The sequence below is a fragment of the Spermophilus citellus genome (genome assembly GCF_964194105.1).
Source record: "Spermophilus citellus genome assembly, chromosome: 12".
NCBI classification, from domain to species: Eukaryota; Metazoa; Chordata; class Mammalia; order Rodentia; family Sciuridae; genus Spermophilus; species Spermophilus citellus.
This window is the reverse complement of record NC_138198.1, coordinates 90,074,681-90,096,053: the sequence shown is the minus strand read 5'-3', so window position 1 is coordinate 90,096,053 and position 21,373 is coordinate 90,074,681. Positions and strand designations below refer to the sequence as shown.

General features: G+C 34.0%; 1 protein-coding gene across 1 annotated transcript in view; it reads left to right on the top strand.

The window, feature by feature from the left end:
• Window positions 1-21,373, top strand: part of LOC308631658 (desmocollin-3-like) — a gene marked incomplete at its 3' end in the record, with an annotated part of 39,852 nt that overhangs the window by 5,454 nt on the left and 13,025 nt on the right. Inside the window, exons 2-10 of the mRNA XM_081263032.1 lie at window positions 606-690; window positions 2,240-2,439; window positions 3,684-3,803; window positions 8,801-8,956; window positions 10,189-10,333; window positions 12,215-12,381; window positions 14,714-14,848; window positions 15,443-15,628; window positions 18,693-18,849. Coding sequence (XP_081119158.1) covers window positions 606-690; window positions 2,240-2,439; window positions 3,684-3,803; window positions 8,801-8,956; window positions 10,189-10,333; window positions 12,215-12,381; window positions 14,714-14,848; window positions 15,443-15,628; window positions 18,693-18,849 — 1,351 coding nt within the window. The remainder of the gene's footprint in view (window positions 1-605; window positions 691-2,239; window positions 2,440-3,683; window positions 3,804-8,800; window positions 8,957-10,188; window positions 10,334-12,214; window positions 12,382-14,713; window positions 14,849-15,442; window positions 15,629-18,692; window positions 18,850-21,373) is intronic.

Below are 21,373 nucleotides of genomic sequence, written 5' to 3'. Positions count from 1 at the left end.
TTTTTATTTGTAGTTGATTTGAAGGAGTGCCTCAGCTCTGCAGACCTTATCCACTCACGTCATTCTACTTTTTTTAGTTTTGTTTTCAGATTTTTCATTGCTAGTGTACAGAGATGTAATCAATTTTTGTATGTTCATTTGTATCCAGTTCAGCCTTGCTGAATTCATTAATTTTTATTTTTTTGGTGGGGGAATAGTTATTCAATGGATTCCTTAGGAGATTCTATAAACAAGATTATGTTATCTGTGAATAGGGATAATTTTACTTCTTCCTTCTCAATTTTGGGTTTAATTTTATTTTCTTGTGTAATTACCCTGGCTTGTTTAATTACCAGTACAATGTTGAATAGAAGTAGTGACAGTGAACATTATTATCTTTTTCTTGATGTAAGAGGAAAGTTTCTTCATTAAGTTGGAATTAGTTGAAAATTTTTCATAGATGCCCTTTATCACATTGAGCAAGTTCCCTTTGATTTCTAGATTTTTGAGGTGTTTTATGGTAAATGGGCATTATATTTTTGTCAATTGCTTGTTCTACATTTATTGAGATTCTCAGGTAGTTTTTGTTCTTTGTACTGTACTAATGTGTTCTTTGTTTATTCTAGGTCTTCACTTTTGCTGGCGAAGCCTGCAAAAAAGTGATATTTAATGTACCCTCTAAACTAGAGGCAGACAAATTGATTGGCAGAGGTGAGAAATTGCAAAACAATCTTTTTATGTTTTTAATGTTTTAAAAATGTGATACTGTGTTTGAACTCAGGGCTTCACTCATGCTAGGCAAGCGCTCTACAACTGATCTACACCCTGAACCCTGCAAAACAATCTTTTAAAAATATAAATTTAGTTTACTCAGGCTTGAAAGAATACAATATACTATCTTTGCCTCTCTGGAATTGGCCTGAATCTAACTGTAAGTATACAAAATTCAAAATTATTTTAAATATGTCTTTGCTTTTTATGACTCTTTTGGTTCTAGCATAAGTGTTCTCATCCATGTTTTTGTAGTCATTTGTGTTTTAATAGTTTAAAAATTCCACAAAGAATTATACATAAAGCATAGTTCTTTCAGTATTCCAGATTTCTAAGCATTAGAGAAATATATATGAGGAACTGAGAGAATCAGAGCAGTATCTTAATCAGTGCTTTTGCTACATTGAGCAACATAAAAATGGGAGTCATTCCATTCAAAACTAGCTTTGCTCAGAGGGGCTGTCCTAGTAGATGTGGAGAATATTGGAGGGAAGCATGATGACTTTTTTTTGTTGTTTGTTTTTAAGGTATAGTGTCTTCCAGAGATATCAAATCTTACTTTTTCAACAAAATATTTCATTACTAGTTAAAGACCCTCAGATAACTTTTGTAAACAAATGACAACTTTATTCCTATGGGGAGGAAGAAAATGAATGGGTATAGAGAGGTCTGGGGTATTTCTTTAGGGGAATACACCAGAACTTATCATTTGGCTAAAAATGTGAGAATAAGAGAAATATTCACTTATTTTGGCTAAACATTTCCACCTGTGACATATTCAGATTGAAGTGAAAGTACTACACATGTATATAGTATATGGATCCTTTGGGAGGATTAATTTAATTAATACTCAATTATTAATTTATCTGTTTGGATTCTGCAAAATTATGTAGATAAAGAATGGGATATATTTTCATTATCTCTTACTAAAGGTCAAAATTTCTAGGGAGGGAAGACACCATGTAGAGTTTTTAGTGGGATACCAGAAAGCCAGACCCCATACATACAACCTTGGACTCATGGGGGGAAAGTACACAGAAGAGAGCCAATGGGTAGAATTCAAAGGTTAGAATCTTCTTTCTTGACTGTTTGCCTAACTCCATTGTTATTTGTGCTCTTGTGTAAAATTTCTGAGTGAAGACAACTTAAAAGACTTACAGTGTATTGTTAAGGGAAACTTTTCTGTGTGTTTATTCAGGTGTATGTGGGGGTGTGTAGCTCAACTTTGTCATGATTTAAATGCCTACACCTCTTTAATTGGAAGGTCACTTTCATAAGCCTATGAGAAGCATATTAAGGCTTAAGACACCGTGTTTGATAGAAATATGCAATTGAGAATTATTTTTTAATTAAAATAACATTTTCTAATATAAAGTGGTTTATATAATTTCACTTCTTGGTGTTCTGGAATATTATAGAAATGTTTTTAGTATACTTTTTCTTTTTGCACGTGTTTCTACCTTATAATTTTTTTTTTTTAAATCTGCAGTTGATTTGAAGGAGTGTCTCAAGTCTGCAGACTCCGTCCTGTCAAATGATCCTGATTTCAGAGTTCTGGATGATGGTTCCGTGTACACAGCCAGGGCCATTGTGTTGTCTAGTGAGAAAAGATCATTCACCATAGGACTTTCTGACAGGAAGACACAGACCCAGAAAGAGATTTATGTGCTCCTGGAACACCAGAAAAAGGTACATCAAATATTTCCAGGCATGTTGTTATTTTCACTAAAAGACACACTCATTAAAAATTGCAAAGAGGACCAAAGGATAAATTGTATATTTTCCTCTCCTTTCCTTCCCTTTCTTTCTTCTTCCTGTTACCCTCTCTCCCATTTTTCCTTTCTCTTCATACCACTACACACTGACTTTGGTTTTACTCTGTTAAAATCTAAGGAATACCTACCCCCTCTGTGAAGTTTTCTTCCATCTCTAAATTTTGGTTAATGACTTTTATGCCCATCATCAATTTGGCAATTGTACTATTATAGCATTGAGGATTTTTTTATTAGTGCAAACAATAAAAAAAATCATGATGAATGGGGATGTGAAGGTAGTCACAAAATGCTGAAAGCTTAGATTGTGTTACTCCTATTCTATGTTAACTGCACAAATGATAAAGTTAATTAAAATGACTGCTTAGCACTTGACTCAATGTTTAATATAATTATTTATTTTCATCAAGTCTAATGTCTCCCTTGCTATACATCCTGAAATGAAATGAGTATCACTAAAATGTTCAATAGAACTTTTCTGTCATGACAGAAATATTCTCTGATCTGCACTGTCTGGTATGGTAGCCCAGTAAAAATGGCTACTGAGACATGTGACTAGTGCAGCTGATGGATAGCACTTTTCATGTTATTTAATTATAGTTAATATAAATAAGCCCATGGCTAATGATGGCCAGTGGCTACCATATAGGAAAGTGTAGATAGAGTGTTAAGGCAGCGAAGGACACACATGAGAATGTGAGGCTTTAACAGAAAGAACAGATAAGTGCTGTGTAGAGTGAGAGGGTTTTTTGGTTTTGTTTTGTTTTTGTTTGCCACGATGGGATCCAATCTAGGGCTTTGAACATACTAGGAAAGTGCCCTATTGCTGAGTTTCACACCCTCACTTTCTACTGATGGTTATAGAGAGGATGCATTCTCTATTTAGGCCAGAGTAGAACTAAGAGTATAGTGATTTTCCTAACCTATAAGTATGGTCAGTGCTGGGAAGGTATGCAAAGGAAATTCTCTAGTCAAGAAATCTTTAATATCTGTATACATTCTTGTACTTATGATGAGCAAAGATTTATTAACTGGTTTTAGCTTGAGCATGGAAATTCCTATGCACACCTCTAGAGAGACTTTATGTTTATAAGCTGCCCACCATTTTACAACAAAGCAGACTGTGATGCTTTTGTTTATTTATTCTTTCTTTAAATTCAGGTGTTGAAGAAAAGACACACTAAAGAAACTGTTCTCAGGAGAGCCAAGAGGAGATGGGCACCTATTCCTTGTTCAATGCAAGAGAATTCCCTGGGCCCCTTCCCTCTGTTTCTTCAACAAGTAGGTCTATATTTTATTTATGAGAGTCTTTTTTGCTCAGGTTTAGAACCTCATAGTAAAGACAGTAGAATGAATCAGACATAAATTTTCTATGTTCATAAATGAATATACTACCAGTGTAACTCCACATCGTGTACAACCAAAAGAAAAGGATCTGAATTACAATAAGTTATACTCTGTGTATGTATAACATGTCAAGATACATTTCTACTATCACATATATTTAAAAATAACACATAAATAAATTGATTAAATGTTAATGAAGTATAATAAAAACAAATAAAGTCAAAAAGTTATTAAATATTGATGATATCAGATGGACTCTATAGCCATTGAATGATCTTTATTCACTTATTCATTCATTTAGCAGATAGTTATTGAGCACCTAGCATGTTCTGTGGCAGGCATTGCTTTAGGTATTAAAGATGGAAACAAATTTAGTCTTGGCCTTTGCTCTGTGTAGTTCATTGACTTAGTAAAGGAGGTGGAAATAGACAAATGATTCTAACTCCTGGTAAAGACTTCAATGACAGAGATGTAACCATTAGAGTTAGTTGGTAATGCATGTGTTAAATCCCAAGTCCTGAGATCGGGTATTGAAAACAAGAAAGGGCTCAAGGGAAGAGTTGTTTGAATTGAGACCTGAAGGATGGGACAGTTCTGTGCAGGTAAATAATTGTGGAAGAAAAGGGAAATACGGAGATGAGAGGAATGAGAGCAAGCCTGGCCCCTTAAAGGAGCACTGGAGCTTAAACTTCCCGGGCATGATAAGGGTGGAGCAGAGGGAAGGGGCAGAAACAGCAGGTGTGTATCAAAGCGCTAAAAGCCCTGTGCATTTTCCTAGGAAGTTCCACTGCATCTTAAAAACAGGGAAACAATTTAAGCAGTATAGTAACAGGATCAGGTTTAAACATGTTCTATATGGAGCATGGTTATGAAAGCAATTGCTGAAGTAAGTCTATGGCCTCGTGCTTGTTTCTTTGCCCCTTAAATTTCTTTACTGCGATTGCTCTTTAAGACTGTTGTGATTTGTGTGCCACTTATTTAAATTTTCAATATTCTGGTTTTTTTTCTAAAAAAATATTTATTTTTTAGTTTTTTAGGTGGACACAATCTTTATTTTTATGTGGTGCTGAGAATTGAACCCAGTGCCTCATGCATGCTAGGTGAGCCTGCTACCACTTGAGCCACATCCCCAGTCCCCCACTCAGTTTTTGTTCTACCCAGCACTTGATCCTTGCTTTTTCCTCATGAACATCCTACCTTAAACAGTGATGAGGCATATTGAGAAATGACTCCTGATTATTGAAGTCATCCTGATCATAGACAGTTTTAGTCACTGCATTACTAAACCTCTCTGTCCTTAATTCCTTGAAATATATACATTGGATATACCTGACCCTTCCCTCTCGGAAACCTTTTCCTTACTTGGCTTCTAGCAAACCATTCAACCAGTTTTCCAATTTCTTCATTGGCTTTTTTTTTCTTTCTGGGGCTCTTCTTTATCCTCCTTCCTCAGTCAGTCTCTAAACTTTAGAGAGTGCCAGGGCTCAGCCATGAACTTGCTTCTTGTTTATTTATGTGTACTCTTTTATCGGTCTCATCTCTTCTCATGGCTCTATGTACATGGCTCACACACGGGAGACTGGAGCCTTCATATTTCCAGCTCAAACTGCCTAACTTAACATTTCCACTTAGAAGTTTAATACACATTTTAAAATTTAAACTTGCATATACATATGAAAGTTTTGGTTTTTCTTCCAAAAACATTTCCCATTTCACTTAGTAATTCCTGGTCATTCCTGTGTGTTTCATCCTAAGGTTTTAGTTGGAAAGAGCACACGTCTCTCCAAGTAGACAACAGATTGGGATTTATTACAGTAGGTCCAATACTTTAAAGAATTGTTAGGAGGGCTGAAGAAACAAAATTTAATTTGAGCTTTCAGGAAGAAATCCCAAACTAGCCACATCACAGAACAGAACCTACCACCAGGGGTCATTTGCTTTCCTTGTGATAGAGAAGACACTGATTCTGAACCAGAGTGCCACTGCTATGGTTAGAGAAGCAGCACAGCCAGAAGGCTGCGCCTCCTCATTTAAGTCCAGAGTAACTCTGCGCCATTCTAACCAACATTACAAACAGATTGACCATAGCCTCTCTCTCCACCTTCACCAAGTTAGTGAATAAATACTAGAACTTCTGTTGGTACAGGAAAAAAAAGAAAGAAAGAAAATTGCAGCTAAATAGCAAAAACAGTAGAAGCAGCAAAAATAAAAAATCTGTCTCAATTAAAAGTGTCCAAATCTTGCACAAGCACATCTGACAGTCCCTATTTCAATCTAGAACTCTGGCTACTGAGATGCTAGAAATTTTAACACTTTGTGTGTGTGGGGGGTGTTTGTCTGACTCTTTCTAGCATCTACACTATCAGAGGACACAATAGAAGGAATATGAAATAGATGTTGAGTCCCAATGTATTAAGTCCACCTCTTCTTCTCCTAGCTAAGTTTTAAGTTTTTGATTATTGCAGGACACTGGCATGGTTACATTTTACTGAAATCCAAAATAATAGTGGTGTAAGCAAGACAGAGGCTTACTATTCCACGAAAGAGTGACCTAGTAACAAGGCTCTAAAGTAAGGCAACACCAGGGACCTAGGATTTTTTTTTTTTTTTTTTTTTTGGTACCAGGGATTGAATCCAGTAGCGCTTAACCACTGAACCACATCCGCAGCCCTTTTTATTTTGAGACAGGGTCTTGCTAACTTGCTTAGGACATCATTAAATTGGGGAGGCTGACTTTGAACTTGCGATCCTCTGCCTCAGCCTCCTATGTTGCTGGGATTACACCACTGCACCACTATGCCTGACTGGCTTTTTTATTTTTTATCTTGACCACACCTGAAAACTCATTTACATCATCTTAGAAAGTAAGGACATACTTCATCTTCTTTTTCTAGAGCACAGCCTGGATTTTACACAGCTATTTTTTATTTTTACTTTTTTAAAAATCTATTTTATAATTACCATTTATATTATTTTTATCTACATCCCGTGGACCTGAAGTTTCCACGTGATCTTACCTAATTTTAAAGGAGACTGAGGAATACCTTTCTTCTGGGTATCTCTGTGTTCAGCTATAAATTCTAATACTAAGGAAGATAAGCAGAAGAGATAGTAGGGAATTCTATCACCCTCTGATATGGTATCATGCTTGACTTATACCTTAACTCCACGTATCCAACCCATTGGCAAATTTGTTGACTGGACCTTTCAATTGTATCCAGAATCTAACCATTTTTCACCACTCCTCCTGCTACTGTTAATTTAATAAACAATCTTCTCTTCCTTGAATTTTTGTAGTAACTTTCAAAATGGTCTCCCTACTTCTTCCCTTACTTCAGACAAAGGAACAAGTATTGCCCTTTTGAAATGCAAAAAAGAAAAACAGTCCTTTAAAAGGCAATCTATGGAATGAGAGAAAAAAATGTAAGCTATCTGTAAGGGATTAATATCCAAAATAACCAGGAACTCACATAATGTAATAGCAAAAAGCCAAATAATCAGATTAAAAAATGGGCAAAGGACCTTAATGGATATTTCTCCAAAGAAAACACAAATGATCAACAGGTACATGAAAAGTTGCTCACCATCACTAATTATCACATAATATAATCACAGTGAGATTTCACCTCATACCTGTGAGGATGGCTATTATTAAAAATATAAAAGAGAGAGAGAAAAGAGCTGGTAAGGATGTCAAGAAAAGGGAACACTTGTATACCACTGATAGAATTATAAACTGATTAGTCATTATGGAAACCAGTATAGAAGTTTTTAAAAAAATTAAAACTAGAACTACTATATGATCCAACAACTCCACTTGTGGATATTTCTTTGGGTATTACCCAAAGAAAATAAAATCAGCAGGTCAAAGAGACATCTGTACTCCCCATGTTCATTATAGCCCTTTTCACAATGTTCAAGCTGTGGAAACTACATGATCATCCACTGACGAATGAATGTGTGAAGACCATCATGATGCATACAAGACACGCACACACACACACACCTATTGGAGTATTATTCTTCCATAAAAAGGAAATCCTGACAGTTGGCAACAACACAGAAGCTGGAGGACTTTATGCTAAGTGAAATAAATCCAGACAGAGAAAGATACATACTGTATGATCTCACTTGTGGGATCTAAAAGAGTTAAACTCAAAGAAACAAAAGTGTGGTTGCCGGGACATGGGAGGTAGAGAAAAGGGGGAGATGTTGTCCAAAGGGTATAATCTGTCAGTTGTAAGATGAAGGAGCTCTGGGAATCTGATGTGGGGTGATTGTTGGATTCGTTAATTTGACTGTGGTAATCATCACACGATACATATCTATAAGGGCAACTCATCATGTTGTATATACAATATTTATTTTCAAAAAATTTAATTAAAAATACTTAAGTTTTTAAGTGTCTAATTTTTTAAAAAAATCATTTAAAAATTATCAATGTTACTCTTTTTGATAGTCATCAATGACTTTCTATCTTCATTTTCTACAAGGAAAATCTGGCTTCCTTGGAATCACCTGCCTGATGTGGCCCTTCTCATCTCATTACTGGCTAATCTCCTACTCTCCTCCTGGCTCTTCTGCTCCAACAATAGTGGCTTTTTGTGCAGAACTTTGAACACCTCACGGACTACCCTAGCCTGATTCCATTGTACTTCCTGTTTTCTCTGTCAGGAAGAATCTTCCCTGTTTTTTCTTACAGCTAGCTCATTCTTGTAATTTTATGAGTTCCTCTCTCTAGTGTACATTTCAATTCCCTCACCAGTATGGGAGATCCTGTTTGCCTCAACCTTTCGAACAATGGGTGTTATTTTTCTTTTTTATTGAATTCTTCTCTTTAAAACAAAAAAATATATATGAATACATCAGCTGAATTTTTTAAAGATAGCATTTTAATTTTAATTTCTCACATATATATTTTTCCCTTGTAGGTTCAATCTGATGCAGCACAGAATTATACCGTCTTCTACTCAATAAGTGGGCGTGGAGTTGACCAAGAACCTTTAAATTTGTTTTTCATAGAAAGAGACACTGGAAATTTGTATTGCACCCGGCCCGTGGATCGTGAGGAATATGATGTTTTTGATGTAGGAATTTTATTGAGAAATATGACTTTATATTTTCATTAAATTGTTCTTCCTTTAGTACTCCACCTACTCTTTCCTATCTTCTTGCACTCTATCTTAGAGGGTATCTTAAAATCAAAGGAACATAGAGTGTGCCATAATTTGGAATGCTTGGTCAATCCTTCATCTTAACTTTTGTTAGGAAACCCTGAAATGCAGCAAAGAAATTTAATTATATTTGAATGTAAATTCCAGTACCTTTGGAGGAATTTGGTTTTCCTTATGAGATATTTTCTCTGATCACTGGTACCTTTTCTTCTCTCCAGTACTTGTCCAGAGTTGAAATAGATCCTACTTTTCTACTGTTTCACTTTTTTGCTTTCTTTCCATATTTATGACTTTGTAATCGTGTCTGAAAACTAGATGAAGAAATAAAAGTGAAAGGAATAAAACCAAGCTCAAACAAAGGCTAGTAAACAAGCATTCTGATAGAGAAGAGCTTGTAATCAAACACAAATAAGTCAGACAATTTTCATTGTAATGTGGTAAATACTATGTATGATGATTTGGGGGTTCATTAATTTGACTGTGATAATCATCACACAGTATATATCTTTATATATATATGAGGTAGGATTCCCTATTGGAAACAGAGATTCTGTTTTTATAGGAGGAAAGAGCTTCTGGGCCAGCAAACGTGAGAGACATCCCCCATATAATATACTTTACTTTTGCTTAGAAAATATTCAACTCAGTATATTTCTATAAATAGAGTATATTTCTATACAGACTGAATAGAAATACATTTTATTTTGCCTTTGGTTAATTAGCAATGGAGAAGGGCTTAAAATGGAAAGATTGGGAATTATTACTTTATGTAAATCACATAGTGGGGATTTTTCCCATTGCAGTGACATTATTTATTCTTCCAATGTGACTTTATGATTATAGAGAAAATAAGGTCTATAATCCAATTTATTATAGCCCAAATAATGCCTCAGAACAGCATGCAGAATTCCCGATTTTGCTATATTCTGACCTAGGTTTTATTTGAAGTGAAGCCATTTCTACCAAATACTAAAATTTCTTTGCTATAAAATGTTTCTCCATTTGGTGCTTTGATCTAAACAGCATCAAATAAAAATCTTTGAAATTGTTGCTGAAAATATTTGCAGTGAAAATAGTTGATAGAGCATCCTATCCTTTTGCTCTAATTGATATTGACTTTTGAAGATACTTTTCCTGTTTTATAGTTGATTGCCTACGCATCAACTGCAGATGGGTACTCAGCGGATTTACCTCTTCCACTGCCCATCAAAGTGGAGGATGAAAATGACAACCACCCTATTTTCACAGAAACAATTTATAATTTTGAAGTTCCAGAAAGTAGTAGACTTGGTAAGGCTGTTTCTATATTAAATATATTTGTGTGCATTTTGGAGAAATTGATTTTTTTTTAATACTCATGGCCAGGTCATTGTGAGGTAACACTAGATTAGTACCTACTTATTAGAAAACTTTTATTCACATTCTAGTTATTGTATCTTACCAGGTGTTTCAGTAATCTTTTAAGCATTGTCAATGTGACACTAATGGACTATAATGGCAGCCAACAGTTATTCAAGCTTTGTATCATATTTGACTTATGTATTTTATTTCATTTTCTTATTATGTGGGTTTATTACTATTGTCAACTCCAGGGGGAAATGAACAATAAAACTAAAAAGTAGTGAAGATTTTTAAATGAGGTTTCATATAGAGAGGTGTTAAATGACATCCACTGAGAACACATTTTTTTAAACATCTTTTTTTTTTATAGTGTCTCTTCTTTCAAAACTACTACTTCAATACTTCCAATTTAGAATGAATACTGGAATAACATTAGAAAAAGTTACATAATGCATTCCCTATCCTAAACACTCTCACATGTGGAAAATCAAAGTATTTCAGTTTACTTGGCCCCTAAATGTGGCATTCATGATGTCTTCTGAGACTTGTAAAATGAAGAATAGGTATCCTGTAATAAAGTTGAAAGAATGTGCACCCCATCATGAAGGGTGACTTTTCTAACTCATCTATTAAGGTTTCTCAGGGTCACTTAGATTTTTGCAGCATTATTTCATTTATTTTTCCTCTTTATATTTTACTTTGATAATTTGTTGTCATCAATGTAAACCTCTTTATTATCTATATGTACAATTAAAAAAACACAACGATCATTGGTTTGGAGTTTAGAAAACAGAATTTTTCATGCCGGTTCTCTAACTCATGAATTCATGAGAACTCAGGGAAGTTACTTTGAGTTCTCTCATTTGTAAAAAGAGTTAATTACATTAGATGAACAACACTGTTTTTTAGCTTCACAATTATATGACTCTGTTTCATTTTTCCTTTCTCAAAAACAGAGAAAACAGTTCCAGAATTTTTATGTTGAGGATTCTGCTTTTTTTTTTTTTCAATAGCAGTAGAGAACCTAGGGTGAATAGTTTGATGCCACCATCAACACCTGGTTCTTGAAGTAATCACATCAGGAGATTTATGCCATTTAAGGCTTTCATACTAAGAAGTTGAAAGAAAATGAATCAGAGCTTAGAAAACAACAACAAACAAAACATAAAAAGGAAATACTGGGCAATTGGACTATTAAAGGTCAACTTGACTATCTATATGATCTTATTCTAAATAGGCCTTAGTTTAGCACTTAATCAAGAGTTTAATTTGCAAAAATCTGAATTATTTAGGAGACATGGTTTATTCTTCCAGCTAGGTTTGTTATTGCAAAGTATAAGAGTATATATTGAAATAATTTTTATTGCCATTTTTTAGTAATGCATTATCAAGCATTTTAAATTGTAAGCAAAATACAAGCTGGTTCTCAGCATTAAAATGTTTTATTATTCATATAAAGTCATCTTTATTAATTCTATGTAAAGAGCATTACCTCTGGTAAGAAATACATTTTGAATGAGGAGTTCACCATCACTCTTAAAGTTTGAAAAGTGTAGATACTTCTAAACATGTTTTGCAATTGTGGAAATTAAAAGTTCTTTTTTTTTTTGGTACTGGGGATTGAACTCAGGGGCACTCAACCACTGAATCACATCCCCAGTCCTGTTTTGTATTTTATTTAGAGACAGGGTCTCACTGAGTTGTTTAGTGTCTCACTCAGTTGCTGATGCTGGTTTTGAATTAGCAATCCTCCTGCCTCAACCTCCTGAGCCACTGGGATTACAGGTGTGCGCCACTTTGCTGGTCTTAAAAATTCTTTTAAATGCACAGGTACAACAGTGGGAGTGGTATGTGCCACAGACAGAGATGAACCAGACACAATGCACACACGTCTGAAGTACAGCATTTTGGAGCAGAATCCGAAATCACCTGGGCTCTTTTCTGTGCATCCCAGCACAGGTGTGATCACCACAGTTTCTCACTACTTGGACAGAGAGGTAATAGCCACAGTTTGCAGAATGCCATTTTACTGTGAGTTGAGTGCCTTTTGCACCTTTTCTGTAATCTGTTATCCTATGGATTAAGAATTTATTAATTTATTACAGTTTTAAGACAATAAGGATTCCTTGCATTTTTTCTGTCCTTTACGTTCCATTTCCTTGTCTGTGGTGTCTTGGTCCCTGTTCAATAAAGGCTCCAGTTCTCAGGTAGGACAATAAGTTTTGCTTATTTCATGAATATAGATCATAACTTGATCCCTCTTCAGTTATTATAGATGTACATACTTTTTATCAGAAAAGGATCAATTCAGATAAAGGTGTTGAATCATTAAAATTCTGTAACACTATTTTGATGATATTAATAGTATATTGTCATTCATATAGTAATTTCTGCTCAAATTATTTATGCATAGATTTATGTGGTTTTTGTAATTTCCTTGTTTGACTAGATAGGTGCTATGTCTAACCTATAGAGGAGAAATGTCACGGTCAGAAAGATTGACTTGACCAATTCCAAATATTTCACAGAAACTTCCAATCTTTTGTTTTTATTGTTTCTCTGTCCACTCTGTCAGGCTACATTTAAATCAGAATTATATCTCATTAACTGAGGCAAAATAATCAATTTCATATCTATAAAATAGCTTTATTGGAACACTTCAATGATCCCTATTATGAGAATAAAATAAATAGTAGGGTTGACATGCTAAGGAGATTATGAAAAAGAAATCAATGTAATTGATACCAAAGACACAAGAGAATCTACAAAAAGGAATTAAAAGTAATCTAAAAGTTGTAGTTACCATCATTTTAACTTTTTCAGGATTGGAGCATTTATGTGGTAAAGCACATAATGATAATAACAAATAAGAAAGACTAAAAGGGATAATATGAATGTTTTTGTATCTTTGGTACATGTACAGTTAACATGACAACCAAGCAGGACAAGATTTTCCCATTTAATTCAAATGGAAATAAATGATGTTTAGAAATATTAACTATTTTAAGATTATAAAATATATTGGTTCCAGTTTAGGGGAAATCCAAGTGTGTTTGCTTCGTGTAAAAAAAAATAATCTAATGGAATTTTGTGTAGAACAGTTGGAGTGTATTGTAGAGAACCACACAGGAACTAAAGAAATGAATAAGGGAGAGAAAGAAACTGAATTTAGGTGAATGGAAACTGGGCAAAATGAAGACTGAGGGATGAGAGAGGGCACAGGACCCAGCAAAGAAACCAACAGAAGGTTAAAATGAGTAAAATAATAAGAGGCTACAGTGATGAATGTTTCACAATCTAATGAATTAATTTCACATCACCATACCATGTGCAGAAGTCAACAGTGGCTTCCTAATTGCTCAATCCAACAGTTATGTCTCTGCTTCTAGTTGGCGCTTATGAAAACTGTCTTCCCTTGGATTTCCGGTTCCCCTCGTTTCACTGATCTTTCCTTCTTAAGGTGCTTTGCATTGACTTCTTATTTTCTCTGTGCTTCAAATGCTATTGTTCCTCATGTCCTCAGCTCTTCTCATCCTGTAATGTCTCCTGGATAATCTGATTCCCACCACAATTTCAACCACTCTCTACATAATGATGATGCCCAGGTTGGTATTTCTGTCCATGATATCTCCATTAAGTATGGAGACGTATACCCAGGTACTTCTATATTTCTTTCATTCAATTTATCTTAGGCACGCAAAATTCAGTATTTGTAAAATAAAACTCTTATTTTTATCCCTTCACTTTATAGTTCACACCTTCAGGGAACTGTCTCTCTTTCTGCATCTCCAGCATTGACTAGTCAGATTCCTGTCCACCTGTCCAAGTAGACACTTACGCATCATACTCAACCAGTTCTCTCTTCTTAAGTTGTATATGGAATCTACTATCAAGTCCTACTCCACTGTAATTCCCAAGTGCTTTCCTGTTACCCTTTCTCTCTGTCCCTATTGCTACTACCTCGGGTTTGGACCACCAGCCTTAGGTTATTATAGTTTGAGAGTGAGCTCATTTAGCTTACTCCAAATTATGCTCAAACTTCTTTAAGACTCTTCTTTCTAAAACTCAAATGTTTCTACATTGCATTTTCTCTGCTTCCCATGAAACTTTCCCCTATTATCTGTTAAAACATAAACCTAAGTTGTTAGTCTGTCTTTGTTATTTAACCTCTGCCTACGTTTTCAGTTTTACCTTTCTCTACCGGATTCTTAGAATATATGGAAATATAGAAATCAAATTAAAGCATGAAAATAGAAAAGGGTACAATTGAGGCTTCCTTTATGAAACTAAACAAAAGTATCTAAGATTAAGCACTGGCTTTGTTTTCAGGTTGTAGACAAGTACACATTGATAATGAAAGTCCAAGACATGGATGGTCAATTTTTTGGATTGTCCAGTACATCAACTTGTATCATAACAGTAAAAGATTCAAATGACAATGCACCTACTTTCAGACAAAATGCTGTAAGTATATAATATAAAAATCTGTCTGTTTTGTCTCTTTTTTATTAATCTGAATTAATAAAATATTTGTCATACTTTGAAACACATGTAATTCATGAATAACATTAAAATTTATGTACATTATATAACACTTTCATTTATTAATACTAGTATTTATATGATCTACCTCTTATTAAAGGCCAATGACATTCTAGACTTCTCTTGTAGGGAAGTTCTTTTATTTAAAAGATAACATTGAATGAAATAGTTCTACTTATGATTCATGGTCTTAAAATAATCTATAAGAATAAATGGTTTTTTTTTTTTTTGGTTGTGGTTCTAGATATGCTTAACTACTGACCCACATCTGAGCCCCTTTTAGTTTTTGAGACAGGGTCTCACTAAGTTGCTTAGGGCCTTGCTAAGTTGCTGAGGCTGGCTTTGAACTTGGGATTCTTGTGCCTCAGCTGCCTGAGCTGCTGGAATTACAGGTGTGTGCCACCATGCCTGGTGCCCAGCTAAGAATAATTATTTTTAAAGAGGAAGAAACATTTTACTTTCTTTGTAAAAATTTTCTTTATAAATAAAATTTTTAATGAATTCTGTTTCTTTCAGTATGAAGCAACAGTAGATGAAAATACATATAATGTGGAAATCTTACGAATACCTATAGAAGATAAGGATTCAATTAATACTGAAAATTGGAGGGCTAATTTTACCGTTTTAAAAGGAAATGAAAACGGTTACTTCAAAATTAGCACAGACAAATCAACTAATGAAGGTGTTCTCTGTGTTGTAAAGGTACAGTAACAACAATTTATTAACAATATGGAAGCTTCACATATTTTTATCAGCTTATGGTTTAATCAACTAAGTAGTTTCAGATCATGGACTCTACCAGCTCAAAGAGAACTTAAAGCTATTTAGTCTGGCTCTCCTATTTGAGGCCTGACTATTCTGTAATTTTATTGCCAGTTACTAGTCTCAGAGCATATGCTTGAATATTAACTATTAGGATCTCTATATCTCCATTGGCAAATTATTCTATATTTGGAGAGTTCTGATTCTCAGAAATTATTACTCCTATTATGCACAAATTATTCTCCTTACAATCTGTGTCTTTCATCCTGATTCTACTTCTAATGCTATTGAGAACTCATACAAGTTTTGGAAAATGCTGCCATATCTCTTTTCTAGGATATATTCCTAATTCTTTTAGTCCTTACATAAGTTAGAATCACACTTCTCATTATATGCATATATATATATATATATATATATATATATATATATATATATATATGGTTACATATGCTCCTTTAGGGGCAATTTTGAAGTTTAAGTACAGTAGCATTTCAGACAGCACAGAATAAACTTATTTTTTGTTCTATATATTGCACATTTGGTAGAACTGCTATATTCTAGGGCTCAGGTTTTAAGAAAGGATGGTCTCTGTTTGAAAAGGATACTGGTTTTATATTTCTAGACAAGAACAAAAAAGAGTAGGCCATTCACTGTATGAAGGAAATAATATAGTGCAATAATATAGTGGCATCTTGGTTACATAGACCTATTTGCAGTTGTTTTCTTTTTAAGAGTTTTCAGGGATGATATACTATGGAAAATTCTATCCAGATGTGAACAGTCAAATATATTCAAACTTCTCCCTTTTTCAGTTTGAATAGTAAACACCAGCTACTTTTAAAAAATTAAGCTTTATATTAAGAGTAAAATAAGAGGAAATAAGAAAATGTTGTCAATTATTTTTTTCTGCCTTACTGGTCCATCCTGTACTTGGACTCTCCAGAAAACCATATAGATAGTCCAAAACAATATAGGTAGATATTTAGAAAGAGAATCCCTGAAAGCCAGAGTGAAATGGGCAAACAGGACAAGGAAGGATGAAAGCCAATCAAGTCTGAATTCTTGGGTGTTCAATCATTCAATAAAATTTTTAGATTGTACCCCAGAATTACCTGTTCAAAGATGGTCATCCTAGGCATTTACCCATTAACCCCCATCCTTAGACCATTCCCCTGCACTCTGGGCTGGGCTGTGCCTGCCATTTGTCAAAGGAACTTTCTGGCTTTGGAGGAAATTCTGAGTCTGAAGAGCTGAATCTTTGGGTGTTCCAGATGTGAATTAGTGTAAGTGAGCTCTGTCCACCACAGCTGTGGCTGAACTTAAGGGTGGACTGAAGGGTTGTGGTGTATGATTTTTTTTTTTAAATAAAAAGTGTTGTTTTGCATCTAGTGCAGTTTCCAAGGCTGGAGACTTCTGTAGTACGGGCATTTGATTCAAAATTGATGTAATTGCAAATATTTTCATTGCATCTCCTTTTCCTCCCTACCACACACATGTTTTTTTTTTCTTCCTGGAAATAAGTCAAAGAAGTATTCTGAGATCTAGAGTGGATAGTTTATGCCACCTGAAGTAAGAGACCCAAACTCAGAACTTTGAAAGTGCTCCCAATCTGCTTCTTGGTCAGAAGGAAACTCTTTAGGTTTCCCTCATTCAAGGCCAGTACTCAAGGCCCATTTGAAGAAACTGTATCATAAATATTATTATTATTTAAAAATCTCGATGGTTTTGTCTTGCTTATGAAAACAAAATTTAAATAGCATTAAGAATTAAAAATTTTGACCAATTAAAAATAATCTCTAGTAAACTTTCTCAAAAAATGCATTTTGAAAGAACCTCATCACCGAGTATAGGTAAATATATTCAGAATGTCTTTTTTTCCCAAGGAGTACTGAGCACAGATATTAAAGTTTTGTCCAAATTTATTTGGAAATTATAGCCTAGATCCTGAAATATTTCTGATTCCAAGTGAGTGGTAAACATCAGTTTCACTTCTTGTGAATGTCTTATTGTATTATACTGCAGTAGTCCCCAGAATGGACAGTAATTAGATGTCGTACTTTCCTATTCTGTCTCTAGTTCAGTTTACTTTAATTTTATATATGAAGAATATAAAAATTTTCTGCCCAATAGTATTTATTTTTATTATTTTTAACATAATATAGTCCAACTTTTATTTAACAATTTTATCTTAGTTATTACATCTAGTAACTACTCTTAGTATTTCAAGAATGTTGAAAGTAGTTGCTATGAACCAGGCTCATTGTATATCATGAGGAATAATAGTAGGTACTTTATGTATGTTATATCTAGTTTTCATATCCCCTTTGGGACTAAACATTATTTTCTTCAATTTATAATAACATCAACAACAACAATAATAACCTGAGGCTGATGGAAGTAAATCAATTCCCAAACATTGAATATACTGTAATTATCCAGCTTGGAATACAAACCTGGTTAATATTGTTCCAAAGCCAATGATCTCTCTATTACTTCCAGTCATGCCCCATTAAGCCCACATAGCACTCTGTATTCAATATATGATAGTGTCCATTTGCTGCTGCTTATTGCAGAATCCAATTATATTCTCACATTCACAACTGATAGTAAACCAACAGTTGCAATAATGACTAATATTTTTTATTCCCTGAGTGCAAGACCTCATGTCAAGTGTAGTATCTTATTTGTTTTAGATGTCAATAGATAATTAACTTATAATTAACATGTCTTTCGTTTTTAATTTAAGTTTTGAGTAAGAAGCCCATTCAGAAGTCCAAAAGTAAAAGTGTGTAATAAAAAGTAATTTACCCAGGTCCCCCAATACTCAGTTCTTGGAAGAATCAATAAATGTGTTACCCATTTATTGATATTATTTCAAAGGCATTTTATGTAGATGCAATTGTGTTTAAGGAATTTTACCATGTTTCTTTATTAAGCATGTATTAACATATCTCTGAAATTATTATATTTCTCACTCTGATATTTCATGGTATGAACACAGTATTTTGAAGTAGATAGAATAGAAGGGGCTGGACACCTGAGGAATTTTCAAGAAGCATGTTTATTGACAGCAGGATTCAGAGGTGGCCTAAGAATTCTTCCTCTGAACAACGAGTATAGAAATTCTTTGAACTTTATACCCAGTGACGGGGGCTGGGGTAGGGGTGGGAGGAGTACACAGAGGTTTCACAAGTTTGTTTGCTTTTTTCTGTACACCTGGCATTTATAAAAAAGAGGAAACTACCAACCACAGTGCCCTTCTGCATGCAGAAATTTTTGCTGATAGAAAGCTTTCTGAAGAAGAGGAATTTATATGTTACAAATATAATGGGGGTTTCTGTTTAATTATGGCAAGAGTCTTCTGGGTGGGAGTTTCTGGCCTGCTTCAGTATTTTTAACCTGTTCCCTATCCATGAATTTAGATCATATCATTCTTTATTCAACAACTTATCTCTGAGAAAATTACCTATTAGATATGATGTTTTATCTTTAATAGCTATATGTTATAGATTTTATAGTATAATACTCATATAACATGAATATAAAATGTTTTATCAATTCCTATAAACTGAAATTTAGGCTTATCAATGGGAATTATAATCTCTTTTGTGAATTCAAAATTTTCTACAATGAATAGCCATGTATACATATCACTTTACAATAATGGAAGATAAATTTATAGAAATGGAATCGCTTAATTAAGATAATTTCTATTTTTATGTGATAAATTAAATTTTTAATGTTCTTTTCTTGTTGAGGTTTTTTTTCCTAATATCTATAGGAAAATTATCTATAGATAATTTATATCTAGGATTTATGTCCAAATCCACAGATGAGATTTGCTTATAGTTTACTTCTTTTGTACAATTGATGCTTTTTTTACTATCAATTTTATGCTTGTTTCATTAAAATAATATATCTATTTTTCTTTTTCCCAAGCTTTGAAAGAGTTTTAAAAAACTCAAACACCATTGAATTTAAAAAAATGTATTTAATGTTCACAGCAACACCAGGTGATTCTTACTCTCCCTCCTCCCATTTCCAGATGAGGAGACAAAGACAAGTAATATATTATAATTCATAGGTGCCTAGGACAGATGATTTGTCCCCTGAATTCAGGTCATCACATGTGTAATTATCCAGGACAGATAGCTCTGTTTTTATATTCAGAATGCCAACCCAGACCTGATGAATGCAGGGTCCTTATTCATAATCCCTGTGCTGTTCTTCCAGCTGGGTACACTTGTGTTACTTGGCTTGATAAAACAACACCTTCATTGGCATCAGGGTATCTTCTCTTATTGGAACTTTGATTCACTTCTATTTTTCGGGGTTTGATTTTCAAATAATTACCTTCTGTCCTTATCAGCTCCTTTGCTAAGCTTATTCATTTTTAATCTGAGTCACATGCTATTTTCTAACATTTTAATCAATAAAGTTTGTATTTGTCATATTATGTCTTCCTTTCCATATTTATGGAAAATCTTAGAAAACCTGAATTTATCAGAGTTTCTTTAGTAGTCACACTGGATTTGAAAGTATCATATTCTTTTCCTTGGAAAATGTTTATGACTGTGTAGTTGTACCTTTAAACTCAAGTGAGACATCTTCTATTTTCTATCAGTGCATTTGAAATTCATCTTTAAGTTTGGTAGCCTGTCTTCCAATGAGGATTGACCTCCTTGTCGGTGAAATATGCAGTGTTCTTCTCTACTCTAAGGGAATTCTCCTTTTCCAGTTTTCTGGTTTTTACTTTTGAGAATCATGTTCAGGAAAAGTGCACATTTTTCTTTTTCTTTTATACCTGAAGGATTAAGTAATCAGTAGCGTAAATTAAGAATTGTTCAGTTATATTTCTTTTGCTTAATAAATTAATAAAATGCAAACATTGTTTTTTGTTAGTTTATCTTATTATTGCCTTATAGCATTTTGACTGTTAACAATAACAACAACAACAACAACAAACACATGACTATTCTCTCAATTTTCCTGGTTGTAAGGACAGGTTAAAAACAATTTAATTTATCAGTTTTGATTTCGTTCAATGTTTAGCCAATGGTTGTACTGATAAGCAGAAAGAGAATCAGAGAAAGTATGTTTTAACTTTACTGTGTGGTGGAAAATAGTGTAAAGCACTTACTGTACATTAAAGCAATAAATGTCGTTCTTAAACCAACTGAACAGACCAGAAAGTTTAGGATAGGAAGCTGTCCCAAAGTCACTTAGCATAGATGTATTACAGACAAGGTTTGGACATATGTCTATGGTTCCAAGCATGGGCTATTAAGCATTATGTTAAGTTGCTTCTCTTTGTTGTGACCTTGGAAAGTTATCTTTGTGTTATCTGTAAAATGGAATTAATGTTTCTCTCTGCCTAACTAATAGTTACTCAAACACAATGAAAGTGAAAGCACTTGGTGAACTATAGAATTTTATTATTTTACTCTAAAAAGTCATACCATGTTCTTGGGACCAATGTTACACTTTTCCATAACAGATGACTTTTCTGTAACTATAGAGTATGAGCTGACTCTGCCTTTATCTGAGTCCTGGAAGATCTCTCCACCTCAGTGTTTTCTTTTCCTGTCAGGGCCAACAGTAATGCATATGAATTTGAGTGAGAACAGCATTGTTCTTCATCGTTCTCAACATGGATGGCTCTCAGTTCCATTCCGACTAAGG